The sequence below is a fragment of the Natator depressus genome, chromosome 1, assembly GCF_965152275.1.
Source record: "Natator depressus isolate rNatDep1 chromosome 1, rNatDep2.hap1, whole genome shotgun sequence".
Taxonomy (NCBI): Eukaryota; Metazoa; Chordata; order Testudines; family Cheloniidae; genus Natator; species Natator depressus.
Window position 1 is genome coordinate 118963974 of NC_134234.1, and position 16627 is coordinate 118980600.

Genomic DNA, 16627 nt, shown 5'->3' on the forward strand with positions numbered 1-16627 from the left:
AATAGCTGAAGACAGAAAAGTCAGTTCTTTGAGGGAAATGCTGCTTTCTTGATAGGATCAGTAAATGAAACTGAGTGGAACGTTTCAGGGCAGTATTTACAGCGGGCAGCTGCCAGTAAGGTTTCTGGCTTACTACCGCTACTTCTACCCTTCAAGGGTAAAAGAAGTCTTTATGTTCAGAGAATTCTATCAGTGCTGTGCTAAGGAGATAAAACTCAGGCCTAAGGATCCAGTGTAGGTGGCATCTTTAAATCAGAAGTCTGGTAATTCTACAAAGTTCATATGTATCTGGTAATGCCCCCACAAAAGCAATTCATGCTTTTTGAAAGCTAGTACAATTACATTATTTTAATGTTACTTTTTCTTCTGTAGTATAAAGCTCTCATCCATTTAGAATGTAACAGACGCAAAGCAAGAACCAGGTATTTTTACCTGACTGCGAAATGCCTAGCACACTTTTGGAGCTATATAAAAATAAGTCACCACAAATCTTACACAGAGAAAACTTGACATAAATATCATTTAGAACATTTCCTGGGCCAATCACATTAGAGAGATATGGTTTGAACAGCTCTAGAATAAACGTGGTATCAAGAACTTTTCATACTTACGAAGTGCCTCAAGGCAATCACAAGCAGCATCTATGCTCACCATCTAAAGCACAGGAAGATGGCAAGGAGCCCGAATGACTCAGTAAGGCAGCATTGTAGTGAGAGATTTGCAATAGATGATTTTTTTTTTTTCTTAAAGTTCTGGCTCCTGCAGATATTAGGTGAGACTCCCAGCTTTCATTTAAACCAACAACAGTTTCTAGCCCACATGGTGGTGGAGAAAATCTTGAAAATGTATTTTAAGTGCACCCTAAAGGCTCAAAAACCAGATAAAAAGAATCCATTTTTTTCAAGTCTCATTTAAAAAAAAAACTCAATTTTTAAGGCAATCTTGATGGTTTCGGACTCACTCATGGTTTTTGAACACTTAGGGTTGGCAACACTGCGTTATGTCATTTCTGGAGAGCTTAAGGTTTGTCTCATCCTCAGCATACAATATACTTTAAATAAAGGTTTCAAAATAAATAGTTTAATGATGCCCCATGTTAATTTATGAAAGGAAATCACTGTCTTCTTTTTCACTGAACCATGGTGAAAAACGTCACTGTTTTATTCAGCATTATAGTTACATAACAGTTGTCTGTTTCTATTACTAGAAAGAATTTATTAAAATAATCCTGAAAAGACATCTTTTCTCCCTCCAATGATTTCAAAACTATGCCTTTTAATGCCAATTTCACACAAATCATCAAATGGATTTGATCTGTAGTAGTCAGTTATAGCAATTGTCAAGGCACAAGCTCAGCTCTGCACATCAGCTGTTGCTTGTAGTAAAACGAGATATGCCAATTATGTCGTCTTAGTTAAAAATGCATAATCCCTTTATTTTATATTGCAACAGGAGAAGTTAACATTACATATACAGACTACGAAAGGTAAAGGATTTACTTCTGATACGATTTGTAGATTTAAATTGAAAACCTATTGTATATTTTATGTAGCAGAGGAAAGTAACCTTAGTATTTCCTTTCCAACAGTATATTTAACAGTTGGGACTAAACAATATAAAGTAAGCCTTAAAAGTTTGTTTTAATCATTTTCAATGTTGTCTATTGTCAGATGACAAATATAAGGTACAATAGCCATCCCTTTTGATTATGTTGCAACACTGATCATGTGCCTTGATAAAGGAACAACAGTTCATTAAATAAGGATGATGACATAACATGTAGGGAAGACTTTGGATTGTCTATTTAAAATGTCAACGTAATAGGCAATTAATAATAAAACTTCATTTTAAGTGCACTTCCACATGCTTTTTGTTTATAATATAGCAACTTCCTATCCTTTTTTCAACAAACTTCATTCTCTACTCTAAAGCTGTTTGGCTGAAAATGCACTTTCCCCAGTAAACTTTTTTTTTTTTAAACAATGTAACTAAAACTCCTACCCTTTCAGAGACTAAGAAATATGTTTTGCTAATTTAAAACACAATATATTACAAGACATGTGAAGACAACACATAGTGAAATGAGTTTTAATTGTTGTGCTGTGACTAAAGTAAAGTTCTCAAGGCTGCAGTTTAACATTCCAAGTTCTCCCTTCCATCTTTATTGATTAAGATTTTGAACAGAAACTCTTTGGGGGCTAGAACAGCAGTAATTGCATCACACTGTTTTCCAAGACTTCAAGTTTCAAAAGCAAACTCTTCAAAAAAGTACAGTTCCTGATTTGATTAGATACAGGGACAAAAATATAGCACATACTTGAAGGTTACAGGGTCTACAAATGATGGCAATATTTTCCTTGGGAGAGTACAGTTTGTTTTCTTGTAAATACTCAAAAAGGCTCAACTTCAAGCAGTAATAAACACAAGCAAAAGTGATTTAACCCTTAAAATAAATATTCAGGAAAACCTCTCTGTACATACAAGTGAAAGAATAGGTAATACTTTCACGCTAAAAGAAAAAATAAAGAATTTGTTCATATAAGCAGCTGAAATCTGCTGTTCCAGCCCAGTGTCCCCAGTAAAGAAGGGAGGCACAAACACAGGTGACTACTGTAGCTCACTATCTTATGGCCTTTTTTGGACAGGGACATCACCACCACCAATTTTAATCCCTTTTGTTAGATTGATTTATTTATTACAGCATGCCAAATCCTTTGGCATATGTGATGGCCTTCAACAATCTCTCTTTAAGCTTTTCTTTGCTTGAGTATTCCGGAAGCAAAAGGACATTAAAGCATGTGTGAGATGTCGGTAATCTGAGGAAAAACAGAAAAGGAAGAATTCAGCCATCAGAATGCACAACGCACGCATATAAGTATCATCATCTTTGCGAAATACCATGCTATTTCATCTGCTTACATATGCAAGAACAATACTCCAGTTTTGCTTTAAAATTTATACCTGTTGTTTTCACATAACCTTGAGGTCAAAGCACGATAAAATATTATTAAAATGCTAATTTAAGAGATACTTCACTTTAACGTAAAGATTTGGCTGCTGGTATTTTCACTTTGCAGAATTAGTCTTAATTTTTAGGAAGTCAAAATAAAATTTTTACCAAATAAAAGGTCAATATTTTACCTCTCTGTGTCTGGGCCATTTTTGGCTATAATCATCTTTAATTTTCCAAGTCCTCCCACAGGTGCTCTGTCCGTGCCTGTTGTAAACTGCAAAAATAGTCTTTTCTGCTCATCTGTAAATGAATGGACTATTTCCCAGAATTCCCTATTGAGAGGAAATTAAAAACAAAGTTGAGAAAGCAAGAGAAAAATATTGTTAAGAATATTTGATACAAACAAGACCGCCCCCTACTTGTATGTAACTTTCACAACTGCCAGAATTATGCAATTTGGAGCTGTTAACTGACACATTATCATATATGACACCATACTTGATCATCTAACACAGATACAATAATCAGATACAATAATCAGCATACAAACTGAGCATATAGGAGTTGAACAAGATTGCATTCAAACATTTGCTAACTGCGGAAGTTTTGAAGCTACATTTGAAGTATTTCAAAATCCTTGAAGGTTAACCTGTTGACTTTTTAAAACTGTTTCAGACTATTCTAAAATTAACAAATAATTTGCAGATGCTGTCCATTTCTTTTCAATACTGTTTGTATTTTCTATATTTTCCAACTATCCTTATTGCAAAGCATTGTCTATTTTCTGATAAGCTTGTTTCTCTCTTCCTATCGTATTACCAAACATATCAATATTTGTCTGACTAAACAGTTCAAGTCACATGTCAGTTACCAGCTGTGTGTTAAGATCAAAACTGAGGTGAAAATAAAAGGTGGCTTCCACAAAATTAGAGGAATAAAAACAATAGTTCATCAAAAATGTGTCAGCCTGATTATATGTAAAATAATCTGAGCAGTTTTTGGAGCCCCTACATTTTTCTATAATCGTAACTATGGTAAACACACTATTTCGCACATCCTCATTCTTGACAAATAACATGGTTTGGAGGCCTTTTGTTTGGATTATATGTGATAATGAACGAACTCACTAATGGCCCAGAACAAATTATGACACTTCCACCCATCACAAAATCTTATTGGGATAATTCATCATTGAGGAAAAAACATCACCATCTCTTACTTCATGGTCTTGAAGATCATCTGAATATATTCTAGACTTATAAGAGAGACTACACACACAATATTTCATTCACATTTGGGAACCTCAATACTAGAATGATGTAGACAGACTGGAGAGGGATTAGAAGAGAAAGACAACCATGGGCCGGAGGGGAAAGCACACAGCCGAAGATTACAAGAACTATACCATCCTCTCCCAGAGGAAGATGGGAAAGCTCTCTACAGCATTATTCCACTTTTGACCCGACAAGCCCTTCTGTGCAACATGGGCTCTGTGAGCGAGAAGGATGTGGTTGAGCAAACTGTGGCATAAATCCCGTAAGAGCAACCCCAAAGGACTTTGAATATTAATCTACCTGCTACCCCTGCTGTGTACTAAGGAACTTCTCCCCTGAAGGGTTGACTAGTGAATTACAGGGGAACTTTATCAGCACGGCTCCTACAGATTCTCTCACACTAAGAGAAGAATTAATTGGAAATTCTGCAAGCAACAAGATGTGGAATTTCCTTTCCCGTATGTGGGAATAATCCAGGTCGGAGATGAAAAGGCCCTAAATGTTTCGGAGACACATTTTTTTACTAAACTAGGCAAATAATAGGTAGCATAGTGTTAGAAATAATCCTGGCCAGTTGGGGATTATCTAATGAGTCCCTTCCATCTCTCAACAAGAAAGCACACGAGTAAAAAAGATCAAGAGCAAAATAATCATTTTTTACTCTTCAGTTTCTTCAATAGCTTTTGATAACTTTTCCTTTGTTTAAAGAGTTTATTCTATAATAGCATGTTAAACATCTTATTTGCTGACTTTATTAAATACTCATAATTCAGTAATAATAATAATAGATACTTGGCTCTTGTTGGACTTCAGTGGGTACTTCAAAAACATGAACCTCACATTACAGATGCTGCCTCTTCATCATGAATTTAGTAAAATACAGTTTACTTGTATATCCCTTGAAAAGTTAAAGAACTTACCTAATAATAAGAGAGTCTCTGCTATAGCCACCATCATATTCTGTAGTTTCTTCTAGTGCTTGAAAGTCTAGATTCTGTAAATGTAAGACATTTTATCACCACCCATAATTGTATCTTTGGGATAAGAAAACCAGCAATTTGTTTTGTTGCACATTCCAGATTTCTTACCCTACTGCCACAAATAAGTAATTCAATTTCCTCTGGTCTAAATAAATATTTCAGTGGAGACTCATTGGTCACCATATGGAATCCTCTCCGAAAGGCTTTGAACTGCTTTTCTACTGATTTGTTGAGAATGTAGTCCGCGTACAGATTGACAAATTCCTGTAAGAAGAAAACAGCAAAACTTACTTAATAGTTAAAAGCCAAATCCTACCCTTCAAAAAACAAGATACACGCTGTCATAAATATAAAGGGAAGGGTAAACCCCTTTAAAATCCCTCCTGGCCAGAGGAAATCTCCTCTCCCCTGTAAAGGGTTAAGAAGCTAAAGGTAACCTCGCTGGCACCTGACCAAAATGACCAATGAGGAGACAAGATACTTTCAAAAGCTGGGAGGAGGGAGAGAAACAAAGGGTCTGTGGGTCTGTCTATATTCTGTCTTTGCTGGGGATAGATCAGGAATGGAGTCTTAGAACTTTTAGTAAGTAATCTAGCTAGGTACGTGTTAGATTATGATTTCTTTAAATGGCTGAGAAAAGAATTGTGCTGAATAGAATAACTATTTCTGTCTGTGTATCTTTTTTGTAACTTAAGGTTTTGCCTAGAGGGGTTCTCTATGTTTTGAATCTAATTACCCTGTAAGGTATCTACCATCCTGATTTTACAGGGGGGATTTCTTATTTCTAATTACTTCTATTTTTATTAAAAGTCTTCTTGTAAGAAAACTGAATGCTTTTTCATTGTTCTCAGATCCAAGGGTTTGGGTCTGTGGTCACCTATGCAAATTGGTGAGGCTTTTTATCCAACATTTCCCAGGAAAGGGGGGGTGCAAGTGTTGGGAGGATTGTTCATTGTTCTTAGGATCCAAGGGTCTGGGTCTGTAGTCACCTAGGCAAATTGGGGAGGCTTTTTACCAAACCTTGTCCAGAAAGTGGGGTGCAAGGTTTTGGGAAGTATTTTTGGGGGGAAAGACGTGTCCAAACAGCTCTTCCCCGGTAACCAGTATTGGTTTGGTGGTGGTAGCGGCCAATCCAAGGACAAAGGGTGGAATATTTTGTACCTTGGGGAAGTTTTGACCTAAGCTGGTAAAGATAAGCTTAGGAGGTTTTTCATGCAGGTCCCCACATCTGTACCCTAGAGTTCAGAGTGGGGGAGGAACCTTGACACACGCAACAAGACATTTTGGTCTAATGTTTTAAATAGGGAAAGCAAGTATTTCATGGCATTGTATAATTTGTTTTCTCATAACTGGAACCAAGCCAGAGTGCACTGCTGGACTTGGCCCACCTACAATCAATCTCCGAGGCAGCTGAGCTATGACTGGACAATTGTGTTAACGTCACATGTACTGAAATTTTTCAACAGAAATTATCCACATGCACACACAAAACAGTCCAGGTGGATTCCTCCCAGTTGGTGGACAACTTCATTTGAGAAACCAAGTTTATGAGCAAGGAAAAATTCTCTCTCTCCTACGCACACATCCACCAATCTGGAGGACTCTGGTAGGACACCGTAAGCAGTAAATAAAGTTTAAGCAATCACAAACAATGGTAGGATTCAAAATCTAAGACAAAAGCTTACTTCTACGTGTATCAAAATTTTGTGTAGTCTAAATTTGTATGAAATCTAAGACCATTCAGCAACAAATTACAACTAAAGGAGACAGTAGATGATCTTTTGGTCTGGCACATTTTCTTAGAAGATGATGCTCAGATGCTGAGCCCAAAACGTGTTTGGGGAGATACACAATGTGAAGTCTGGCATGCACATTTCAATTTACTAGTTTTATTGATAGTTTACTCAGCAATCTGAATATACACAACAGAATCCCGAATAGATATCTATTTTAATAGTTGCTTGTAAACAGCAAACATTAAAAAGGAATCTTAAAAATTTCTGACTTGTTATACATAAACGTGTGTTACAGAAAACGTATAATACAAACGGTGTTCTCAAAGTCATACATGCAAGAGAATTTTACAGAAGTGTTTTCTTCTGCTTCTTAACCCAATTGGACTATTAGAATTTTAAATTTAACTATTTCTTTATCTCTAGCTGAAATTAATGTTTTAGTTACATGCCTACAGAATATTGACTGAAATTCTGAGATACATAGTAATAACAAAGATCATTCTACCATTAGAGTGCCATGTGAGTTACCTTTCTGTTTTCATTTGTAATAGGGATTTTATCTCCATTTTCCTTTAAATCATGCATCATTGGATTGCCGAAGAGATCCGTATGAGATATTTGGAAAGTTATCATCATATCATCTTCCACACTTCCCTCATACTGTAACAAGTCTCTCAAACTCTGATAAAGAACCTAATAAAATAAAAACGTTTGATGATATATAGTGGGACTTTTATTTTACAACTCTATCACCAATGATAATGAGAGTACAGCTTTAGATACGGATTGTCAAAAAACATGCTTGGATTGGTCAGCTATATCTTTTGGGTGAGGTCACAACTTTGTACCAAATCCCAACTGTTCACGATTGGGACATAATCACTAGAAGTGCCAGGAAAACATTTGTGCACATAATGTGAAGAGGAGGAAGTTGACGTGTTGCTAAATACTTGACCCTCACTTTGAAAAATAAGCACAAGTTAGGGTCAGAAATTGCGCAGTATAAGTGGAATTTTAAAAAATGAATTTAAGTTGTTTGAAGGGGTTTAGGGAGCCCTCTGAGTCCCTGCACTAAAGCAGTAATAAGCCCTGCACCTCTGAGGAACCGCCTAGGAACACCTCCCAGCAGCAGCAGCAGCAGCAGGGGATGTGCAGGCAGTAGCTGTTCAAGGACTCCCACCAGGGGACAGAGGTATGAGCCTCTCAAGGATGCAAACTGAAGGTCAGAGAAAGTGAGTGCTCTTTAACTGGAGAAAGTATAGTGAACTTTCCCCATAAACTTATTGTAAGTTTTAGCTGCAATCCTCATCCTCTCACCAGTTGTCTTCCTCCTATGTTCCACAAACACTTTCAAATGTACCATGTTAGTAAACGCTGATTTAGGAACACTGCCTTTTAAACAAGATCTGGCTCTCTTGCCCTCTGAATTCTGGCTGTGGTACTCAACAATATCTAACGTGGCCTGACTACTTTGAATTTTATACAGTTTTAAGACTCTTAATCAGCATTTAAATATCTTGGTCTGTCTAATGGAGTTTATGAAGGGTGATATTAAAGTAGGGATGGCAGAGTAAGGCAACTGTGGAAAAGGAATGGAGGTAACAGGTAAACTGAACTTTTAAATCCACCCGTTCTCTTCCCACAAAAATGAGACTGGTCGCCCCACATTTTGTAGCCTCTTAACAATTCTGAATTCATTTGTTACTAAAAATAAAACTAAACTGGGAATCTGAAATAGCTCAATTTACTTATTGCAATAAAAAAATGAGTTTAAAGTAGCTATAAGCCCTCAAACTACAGCTGAAAGAGTGGCCTGACTTGGCATACTGTTGGAAGGAGAAGCAAATTAAACAGACCAGGGAATCTATAAAAAATTAAGCTATTTTTTCTAATATAGTAAAATAAAAGGCATTTATAACCACCTTTATCCTATTCATTTTCTCTTTTCTTTCTTTGAAACATTTGCGATAGTGGAAGGATTTACTGCATAGCTCTTACAAATAAAAATGGAAAAATTACCCCCAAATTAATTTAAATAAATCATTCTAACAGCACTAAAGCACACTAGGTTGCTTGTTAGAAAGCTATTGGTGTTCTTTGGATGGTTGAAGGCACAGGACCAAAATATGTGAGATGTGCATTAACTGTTTACTCACAAATAGTTATTGTGGCTTATTGCTATTTTACAGCCATCAGCAAAAGAACCTTCCCTCCCACCTTCATCACTATTGTTTTTAAGGTGAGATAATAAAAAGCATGTGAGAAAACTCATAACTGCTTAAAGAATTTGTGAATAATCTCCATCTGCCACAACTGCCTTTCACTTTAAAAAACTTAGAGTCACCACAGCGTAGCAGAATTTTTTAAAAGTGTTTTACAAAAGATTGGTAAATAATATTCTCATATTGCAGACTTGTTTGTTGTGGCATAGAAGGTTAAGTGACTTGCTCACATTCATGCAGCGAGGCAGAAACAGAACCCACGTCATTTGGCCTCCAGAACTATTAGCTATCCTATTGCTAGCCAATGCATACTCCTCCAAATTAGATGTACTGGTAGCATCATGTACCAATCCACACATTTTAACAAATAACCCTAGAACGTTTCCACTAACCTGACAGGGCATTTCACTTTCACCTGTTCTGACAGTAAGCTTGTGTTGAAATCAAATCTTAATTAAATTAATATATATTTTCCACAACCTGGAGTAATAAATTCAAGGAACACAATGAACTTACAGGGTGAGAATCTGCCAGATCACGGAAAGTTCCTTTTTTGCCCATTAGCTTCCTGTAGACAACCATGGGAAAATGTACATCCAGTATACAGTTATTGTAAATAGCCAGACCCAGTACTATGCCAATCAGTGTAAACTGACCCTCAGTTTCAAAAGAGGATGGGTTAAACCAAAATAGTTTTGTAGACTCATCATATGTGAACATACCTATAAGAAATGAATTTAAATGATTACTTCTATATTTAGAAAAACAACAAAAATGTAGAGTAAACATGAAGTTTAAAAATCCACCTTCTAAATCATCTGCACCAGATATACATGGAAAATTACATTTTAAATTTAGTACTGTATAATTTACCAAAAACATTACATATTCATAGCATGAATTAATTTTTCCAGTTTTATAAAATGTGATGCTCACAGCCTATAGAAACACGTACGTCAGTTATAAAGCCACACATTTATAACCAATCTCCCAAAGTCTCCCTGCAATGGGATGGCACCCACCTCTCATGAGTGCCTCCTGATTGAGTATGTGTGCCTGCAGACTCTCAATTTGTGTTGACCCTTGTCAGTGGTTTCTCAGGAAGGTTTTCAACAATTTAGCCCCCCCGGCTGACTCTCTCACACAGTCTGTATGTCAAACAGAACAGACCCCTTCCAGGGTATGCAGTCCAACAGGTGCCTATCCCAGTACCCCTCTATTGATATCTCTGTAGCCCTCCACAGGCTTAGTTCTTAAATAGTCCCAGCTCTGGTATGGGGCCATATCCCAGGGTTTGCTCCCTGGAGTAACTGTCTTCCTGCAGCCCTCACTGGGCTCAGTCCTCATTCAGTCCCAGCAGCCAACCAGGAACTCCTTCTTGCTCCCCCTCAGTCCCTGCCAGCAACTGATCTGTCTGTGGTTCTGCTGCTCCTTCAGTCATCCAGCCAGGAACACAGCTCTCACTCCTCCAGTTCCAGGCAGCAACTGACTCTGGCCCTGCAGTTCCTTTTATGCGAATCTGCCGGGCCCTGATTGGCCGCTTGGAGGACTTCTCTTCTGCTGCTCTCTGGGATGGGGTATGGTAGGACCCTGAGGCCTCCAGCAGGAGTCTCTGGGCCTAGCGCACCCCATTACATCCCCCAAAACACAAAATAAGGTATCCCACTCAAGCAACCCCCCGCTGACAAAAGCTGAAGGCCAACAAATTCTAGCTCACTTGGACCAACAGGGTAAGTGAATTCCAAATCCAGGGTTGAGGCCCATTCAAAAAAGTTGGCCTGCCTGCAGGAATTTAGGGTTGTAAAAGTATCTTAGTAGATCTCAACTAGTGGAATGGTGCATAGAGAGAGAAGCAGTCTTTAAGGGACTGTCTATATGTGGAATTACTCCAAAACAGCTATTCAGGAATAACTCCATATGTGGACTCTCCTCAATCCAAATTAACGTTCAAGCGTAGACAAGCCCTTAGACAGCAAGGCAATGGACTGGAAACCCCAAGCAGTTTTTGGAACACAAGTATATGTTCCCTATGAGACACATTACTAAGTAAAGTGGGAGGCTACATTCTGCTTTTTGAATTCAGTGAAGTTTCCAAATGGTCTTCCAGACTACCACTGCAGCAAAAATGGTGGCATGTACTTTCTGTAAATTGAATGAAAAGTTAAAAACATAGAATAATGAGCAACTCTTGCAGTGTTTGCTGTTCTGATGGGGGAATAATTTAGAACTCTAGTTTATCCGAACCCATATTCATAAGATATCACAGATAATGCAAAAAGTAAAAGTTAAGTCAGAAAACACATTAAGATTGTAACAAAACAAGGCAAGCAATGAGAGCCACCATAAAGGATGAAGACTATAATATCTTTTAAAAACAGTCTTGTCATAATTAACCTAGACCCCAGCACAAAAATTTACTTATTCGCTTCCCCTTTACCATAATGATTTTTGATAACAAGCATAATAATTTTTACTCATCCTTCACTTTCTGCATGATTTCAATTTTACACAGCTGTTTTAAATTAACTTTTAAACAGATTTAATATGCAATAGGTAACAGAACTCATCTAACTAATTTCCTAATAAATATTTGCTTATTTTTATGACACCTATTGGAGTACAAAGATTTCAAACACCCTAAATTATATTTTTGAGATTTTTCTTACACTCCCATTGAAACACATCCAGATGTTCTTCAAATTCACAGAAGCGACACCTTACACATATAGTGACCTAACTGTGATGCTATAATGCATGTTACCTGTGGAAAAAAATGTAAAACAACAGCAAGTAGAAGAATCTGAAATTATTTAGTTGTATTTCCTGTTGAAGGACATATACAGAATTGCATTATGAAAGCAAACATTTTTTATCTCATCAAGCCATACCATTTCTCATTATAATATATATATATATATATATATATATATATATATATATATATATATATATATATATATTCTGAACACCAACAAGTCATGTCTAGTCTAAATCTAATGAAAACTCAGCACAGAAACAAGTCTAAAAAAATCCAGTATAAATTTCTGAATAAAGGGAATTAACGAAAATACTTACCAACTCTCATCTATGCTGTTGAATACAATTTCAAATCTCAAGCACTACTATATGTCCATGCTCAGAGGATAAATGTGCATTTCTAATCTATTTATCTAAATTTTATGTTTATTCCATATCTAAAACTACAGTAAGAACGGTAAGGTTACGAAGTAAAATAGCTGAATTAGGAAATTACAAAATTAAGGTAGACCATGCAACAAACCTTAATTCTGTCAGGTTGAGCATAGGTATATATTTTCCCACAGGACCCCCCCCCCGCCAATTCAGAGCCTGATTCAAATCCCATTGTAATCAAGCTGTCAGTGCACAGCTTGGAGAGTGAATGAATCTCATCCTGTCTCATTCACTAAAGAAGATCCAAGACCTGAGTTCCATTACCAGTGCTAAGGCAGATTCCCTTTGGGACCTTTATCAAATAATTTTCTGTCTCTCTGCAACAGTTTCATCATATACAAATTAAAGATACTACCTACCTCTCAGAGAGCCCTAAAGCTAAAGCTAAACTAACTGGTGTTTGTAAAGTGTGATGGGTTTCTTCAGTGGAAGGCACTGCAAAAGTACAAGGACGTATCATCACGTTTCCCATTCAAATCAAAGACCTATACAATTCCTGTACTACCGTCATAATATACTTTTCCTATGCAAGAGATGTTTGGATAATTTCATCCATTTTAATCTTTTACGATCTGCAATGATTAAGTTCCTATGGCTGCAGATATCTGAAGCCTGGTATACATCAGTGGTTAAGATGTATAAACCACAGTAGGCAAGGTTTAAAGTATCCAGAGTCACATGCACAAGGCCAAAAAAACCACACATAGTTCGAGAGAAAACTGCTGCCTGGAGTCCTGGACAAACTAGGAAGGTACCAGAAGTTTGCTATATTAACTGTGACACTTTCTCATATATATATATATATAGGCGTGTATATATCTACTTTATGTGGAGAGTGCACAAAACGGGTATAGCGCTGAATATTATTATTTTTTTTTAAAAGAGTAAGATTTTGCTAGCTTTCAGAAATTTGTGCTTTATTAAACTACAAAATTCTATAAAGACTTCGAAGTTTAATAAATGTACTTTGATTGCTCCTATCAAATTGAAGAATATTCCAACTCAAAAATTTCTAGGTATCAGTGTTACACAAGTTTTTTGTTACCATATTAAAGGTTTTAAAAGGCACAACGCACTTAATTCCCATTAACTTCCCCGTTACTCCCCATTGTGCCTTTGAAAATCTCTCTAAAATGTTTGATAAATAAAACCCAATAACCTACAAATTTCTTGCATTGGATTTCACTAAAGGGGATAAACTGGAGAAAATCTTCAGTCTAATGTATATGTGATGCAATATGACTGTGATCCTTTTGGTTGCTATAGTTTTATTGTATGTACAACATGGGATATGACAAATTAATTGAATACACATTTCACTTAGAGGTGGGCGGGCCAGGCTGACACCACTACAAAACGGCAAGAGTTAGGTATCTCACTGCCAGCTCTGATGCCTGCCAAACCCAAATGCTCCCCAACAGCAGTGTGCTCTCTGCCCTTCTGACTTGGCTAGTAACAACTTAGAGATATCTCTTTCGAAGTGCCTTTAGGGTTGTTGCTGGCACTGGAAGCTTGTTTTCAGGCAGTTTAGTTGCTGACCCCCTCAATGCTGATTGTATAGACAACCGCCTAACTAAAAGGCAGGGACTTTTTTTCCATTTAAAATGGGACGGGGGGGGGAGGTTGGATTTCAGAACAAATTATTTATTTTTCAAAAGTGTGAATTTAATGAAACAAGACATCCTTTCAGAGGAAGATTTTTAACACTCAGATATCTATCTTCACCAAATAGGTCATAAAGGGCATGAAATAAGTCCACTGAAATGCATCAGATACGGAAAGACTTCCTGAAATGTTTTAATTTAAAAACTTTGTGCACAATAGGTGTAAAAAGGTGGTTACATACGAACAGTTCAAATTGTAATTGGTATGTTAAGGAGACATTTTAATTCCTCTCCTACATTATGCACTATAAGAGTGAAACTGAAAAACACTCAAAAAACTTCTATTTTCTATTTATGTTATCTACACATTTCATTATTCTGACCTTTAACAATGAAAGGAGACTAGCCAATTTCACGTTTGTTTCTATTCAATTTCACTTTCAAGTTCTTACAGTGTAGCACAATGATGCAATGATTGATTACCCAAATATTTCCGTTACAGCACAAACTGTTTTGATTACAATTTTTAGAAGATTTTGGGAAAGTCTCTAGGGATCTTTTAAGTTTTGTAAAAGCTTTTCTCAAAAAGACTAAATTTGGGGACAAACTGGACCCAAGTATTCCTTTAACTTTTCTTCCTCCTCCTCATCCCTACATAACAATGTCCTTCAGTTATATTCAATTTTAAAGGGGGATGTCAACTTGATAAATCATACCAGTCTGAATTTTTTAAAAAAGTTACAATTTTAAGAAACAAGACAGACTTTTTTCAAGTTCATTTTATTTTTTTGGCATAGAACCGTGTATTGTTGGTTTCATTGTATCCCCTATAGTCAGTTCTCTTATCTGAGCAGCTCTTTCACACGGCAGTGGAAAGTGAAGGGAGAACAGGACAGAAAAAACATTTTAAAAAAACCACACACCAGGAAAATGTCATTGTTAAACCACAAAAACCGGTAGGGGAACCCAGGAGTAGGTGTAATACCAGAAACTACTGCTAACTTTTCTTTTTAATTGATCTGCATTTGACTGTATGTCTAAACTTTCCACAAAAATTTAAATCAGCATCACTACTTGAGAACAAAGTTAATCCTTTTTTATATTGCCAGATTTTGAAAACTTGAAAAAAACCCCCACCTCTTTATACAGGTTTGCCTTGGGCACTTGGTAAGACATTTTTTTCCCCTCAGATATGATTACTAACCCTAGAAGCAAAACTTGAAGCCAAGGGGGAAGCCGAGAGAAGGTTTAGATTCAAATTTTAAGAAGTGGGTAAAAATAAAAATATTGCATTATTTGTTAGTGATCTAAATGTGTACGTGGTAACTTTCACTTGTGGCTATTAAGGTATTTCAGTCATTCCAGTTGTCCTTGGGATGGCGGCTCTGTCAGATGCAGGATCCCAACCTGAATCAGATGCCCTTTTCACTCAACAACGGATACAGAGGACCATCAGAAAGAGAGTACCTATATTAGGGAGTAGATATGGGGAGAAACTGTGCATGCATGAACTTCATAGAGATGAGGGAGTTATTAAATTGCATACCAATATCAGGGTTGAAAATTTCCTCCACAACCAGTTGAAAAAACTCTTTGGAAACACCTCCTTCGTCTACCCCTTGCTCTCCTTCAAATTCCACGTATAACTGCTTCTTCAAGTCTGCAGGATTTTCCATGGCAATCATCTCTAGCTATTGGGTCAATACAAACATGTCATTAGTATACCCATTTTACTAGAAAAAATGATGAATACAGAATGAATACAGGAAAAACTGAGAAAGAGAAAGGCAGGTAGATGCCACCCATAAGTGTAAATATGGGAAGGTAATAAAAATCCAGAATCTGACTAAGTGCATTCTGTAAGCCATGAATTTGGGGGCAAAGGTATCTAATGAGGACTATCGTATCTTACCAATAGCACAAATGCATTAGTGCCCTGTCTCTTATTTTCAGTATTTTCATTAAAGTTTTTGGTTTTGAGACAGATAAGACAAGACAGTGTAAATAGAAAACAGAATAAAATACAAATAAACTACAAAATTTATCAACGGAATAATTAAAAATTGGGATTACCATTACGGTCAACTGAATATCATTTAAATGTTTGAATATGAGTAACTCATTGCTCTTCACATTAAAAGTTTGGTGAAATAATTATTTAAACAAATGTCCTTATTAACACCTTTCCCCCTTTATATAATTTTTCAGTGAAAGGAATCATTATATTCAACAGTCTCCCATAGCTATACCTAGCTGCATGAAAACTGAAAAAAATGGAAAATAAAGGCAAAACCAGAAAGGGAAGAACTGAGAGTATCAGGCTCACCAGCTTCTCCCATCAACCTACCGAAGAACCCTTAGAAATCTCTTGTACTAATTTCTTTAGTTTCTTTAACAAAACTAATGCATGAAAGCAGTGCACGTGTGAATTCATTAATCCTATATTTGACTCTTTGTGAAATGTCCAGTGATTTCTATACAAGAATCTTTGATGGGATTGCGTTACTTTTCTGTCTATCCAGGAGTACTCTTTTGGTATGAGAAAACAAAAAATATTTAGTCTTCTGGATTACCTACACTGGAGTTTTTTGCACCAGGGGATGCACACCATTATGCAGATGCATGAACGTAAGCAATAGCTTGTTGTGGTGCATCTTAGTGCAGTT

At 36.6% G+C, this 16627-nt stretch overlaps 1 protein-coding gene across 3 annotated transcripts in view; it reads right to left on the reverse strand.

The window, feature by feature from the left end:
• Positions 1-523: 523 nt before the first annotated feature.
• The window catches only part of UBE3A (ubiquitin protein ligase E3A), a 98006-nt gene continuing 81902 nt past the window's right edge, over positions 524-16627 (reverse strand). For all 3 annotated transcript variants that reach the window (XM_074965429.1, XM_074965437.1, XM_074965447.1), the window contains 7 exons: positions 15508-15652; positions 9682-9887; positions 7472-7636; positions 5316-5471; positions 5148-5221; positions 3142-3285; positions 524-2816 (listed from right to left, as the gene is read on the reverse strand). In XM_074965429.1, coding sequence (XP_074821530.1) covers positions 2696-2816; positions 3142-3285; positions 5148-5221; positions 5316-5471; positions 7472-7636; positions 9682-9887; positions 15508-15652 — 1011 coding nt within the window. In that variant the 3' untranslated portion in view covers positions 524-2695. The remainder of the gene's footprint in view (positions 2817-3141; positions 3286-5147; positions 5222-5315; positions 5472-7471; positions 7637-9681; positions 9888-15507; positions 15653-16627) is intronic.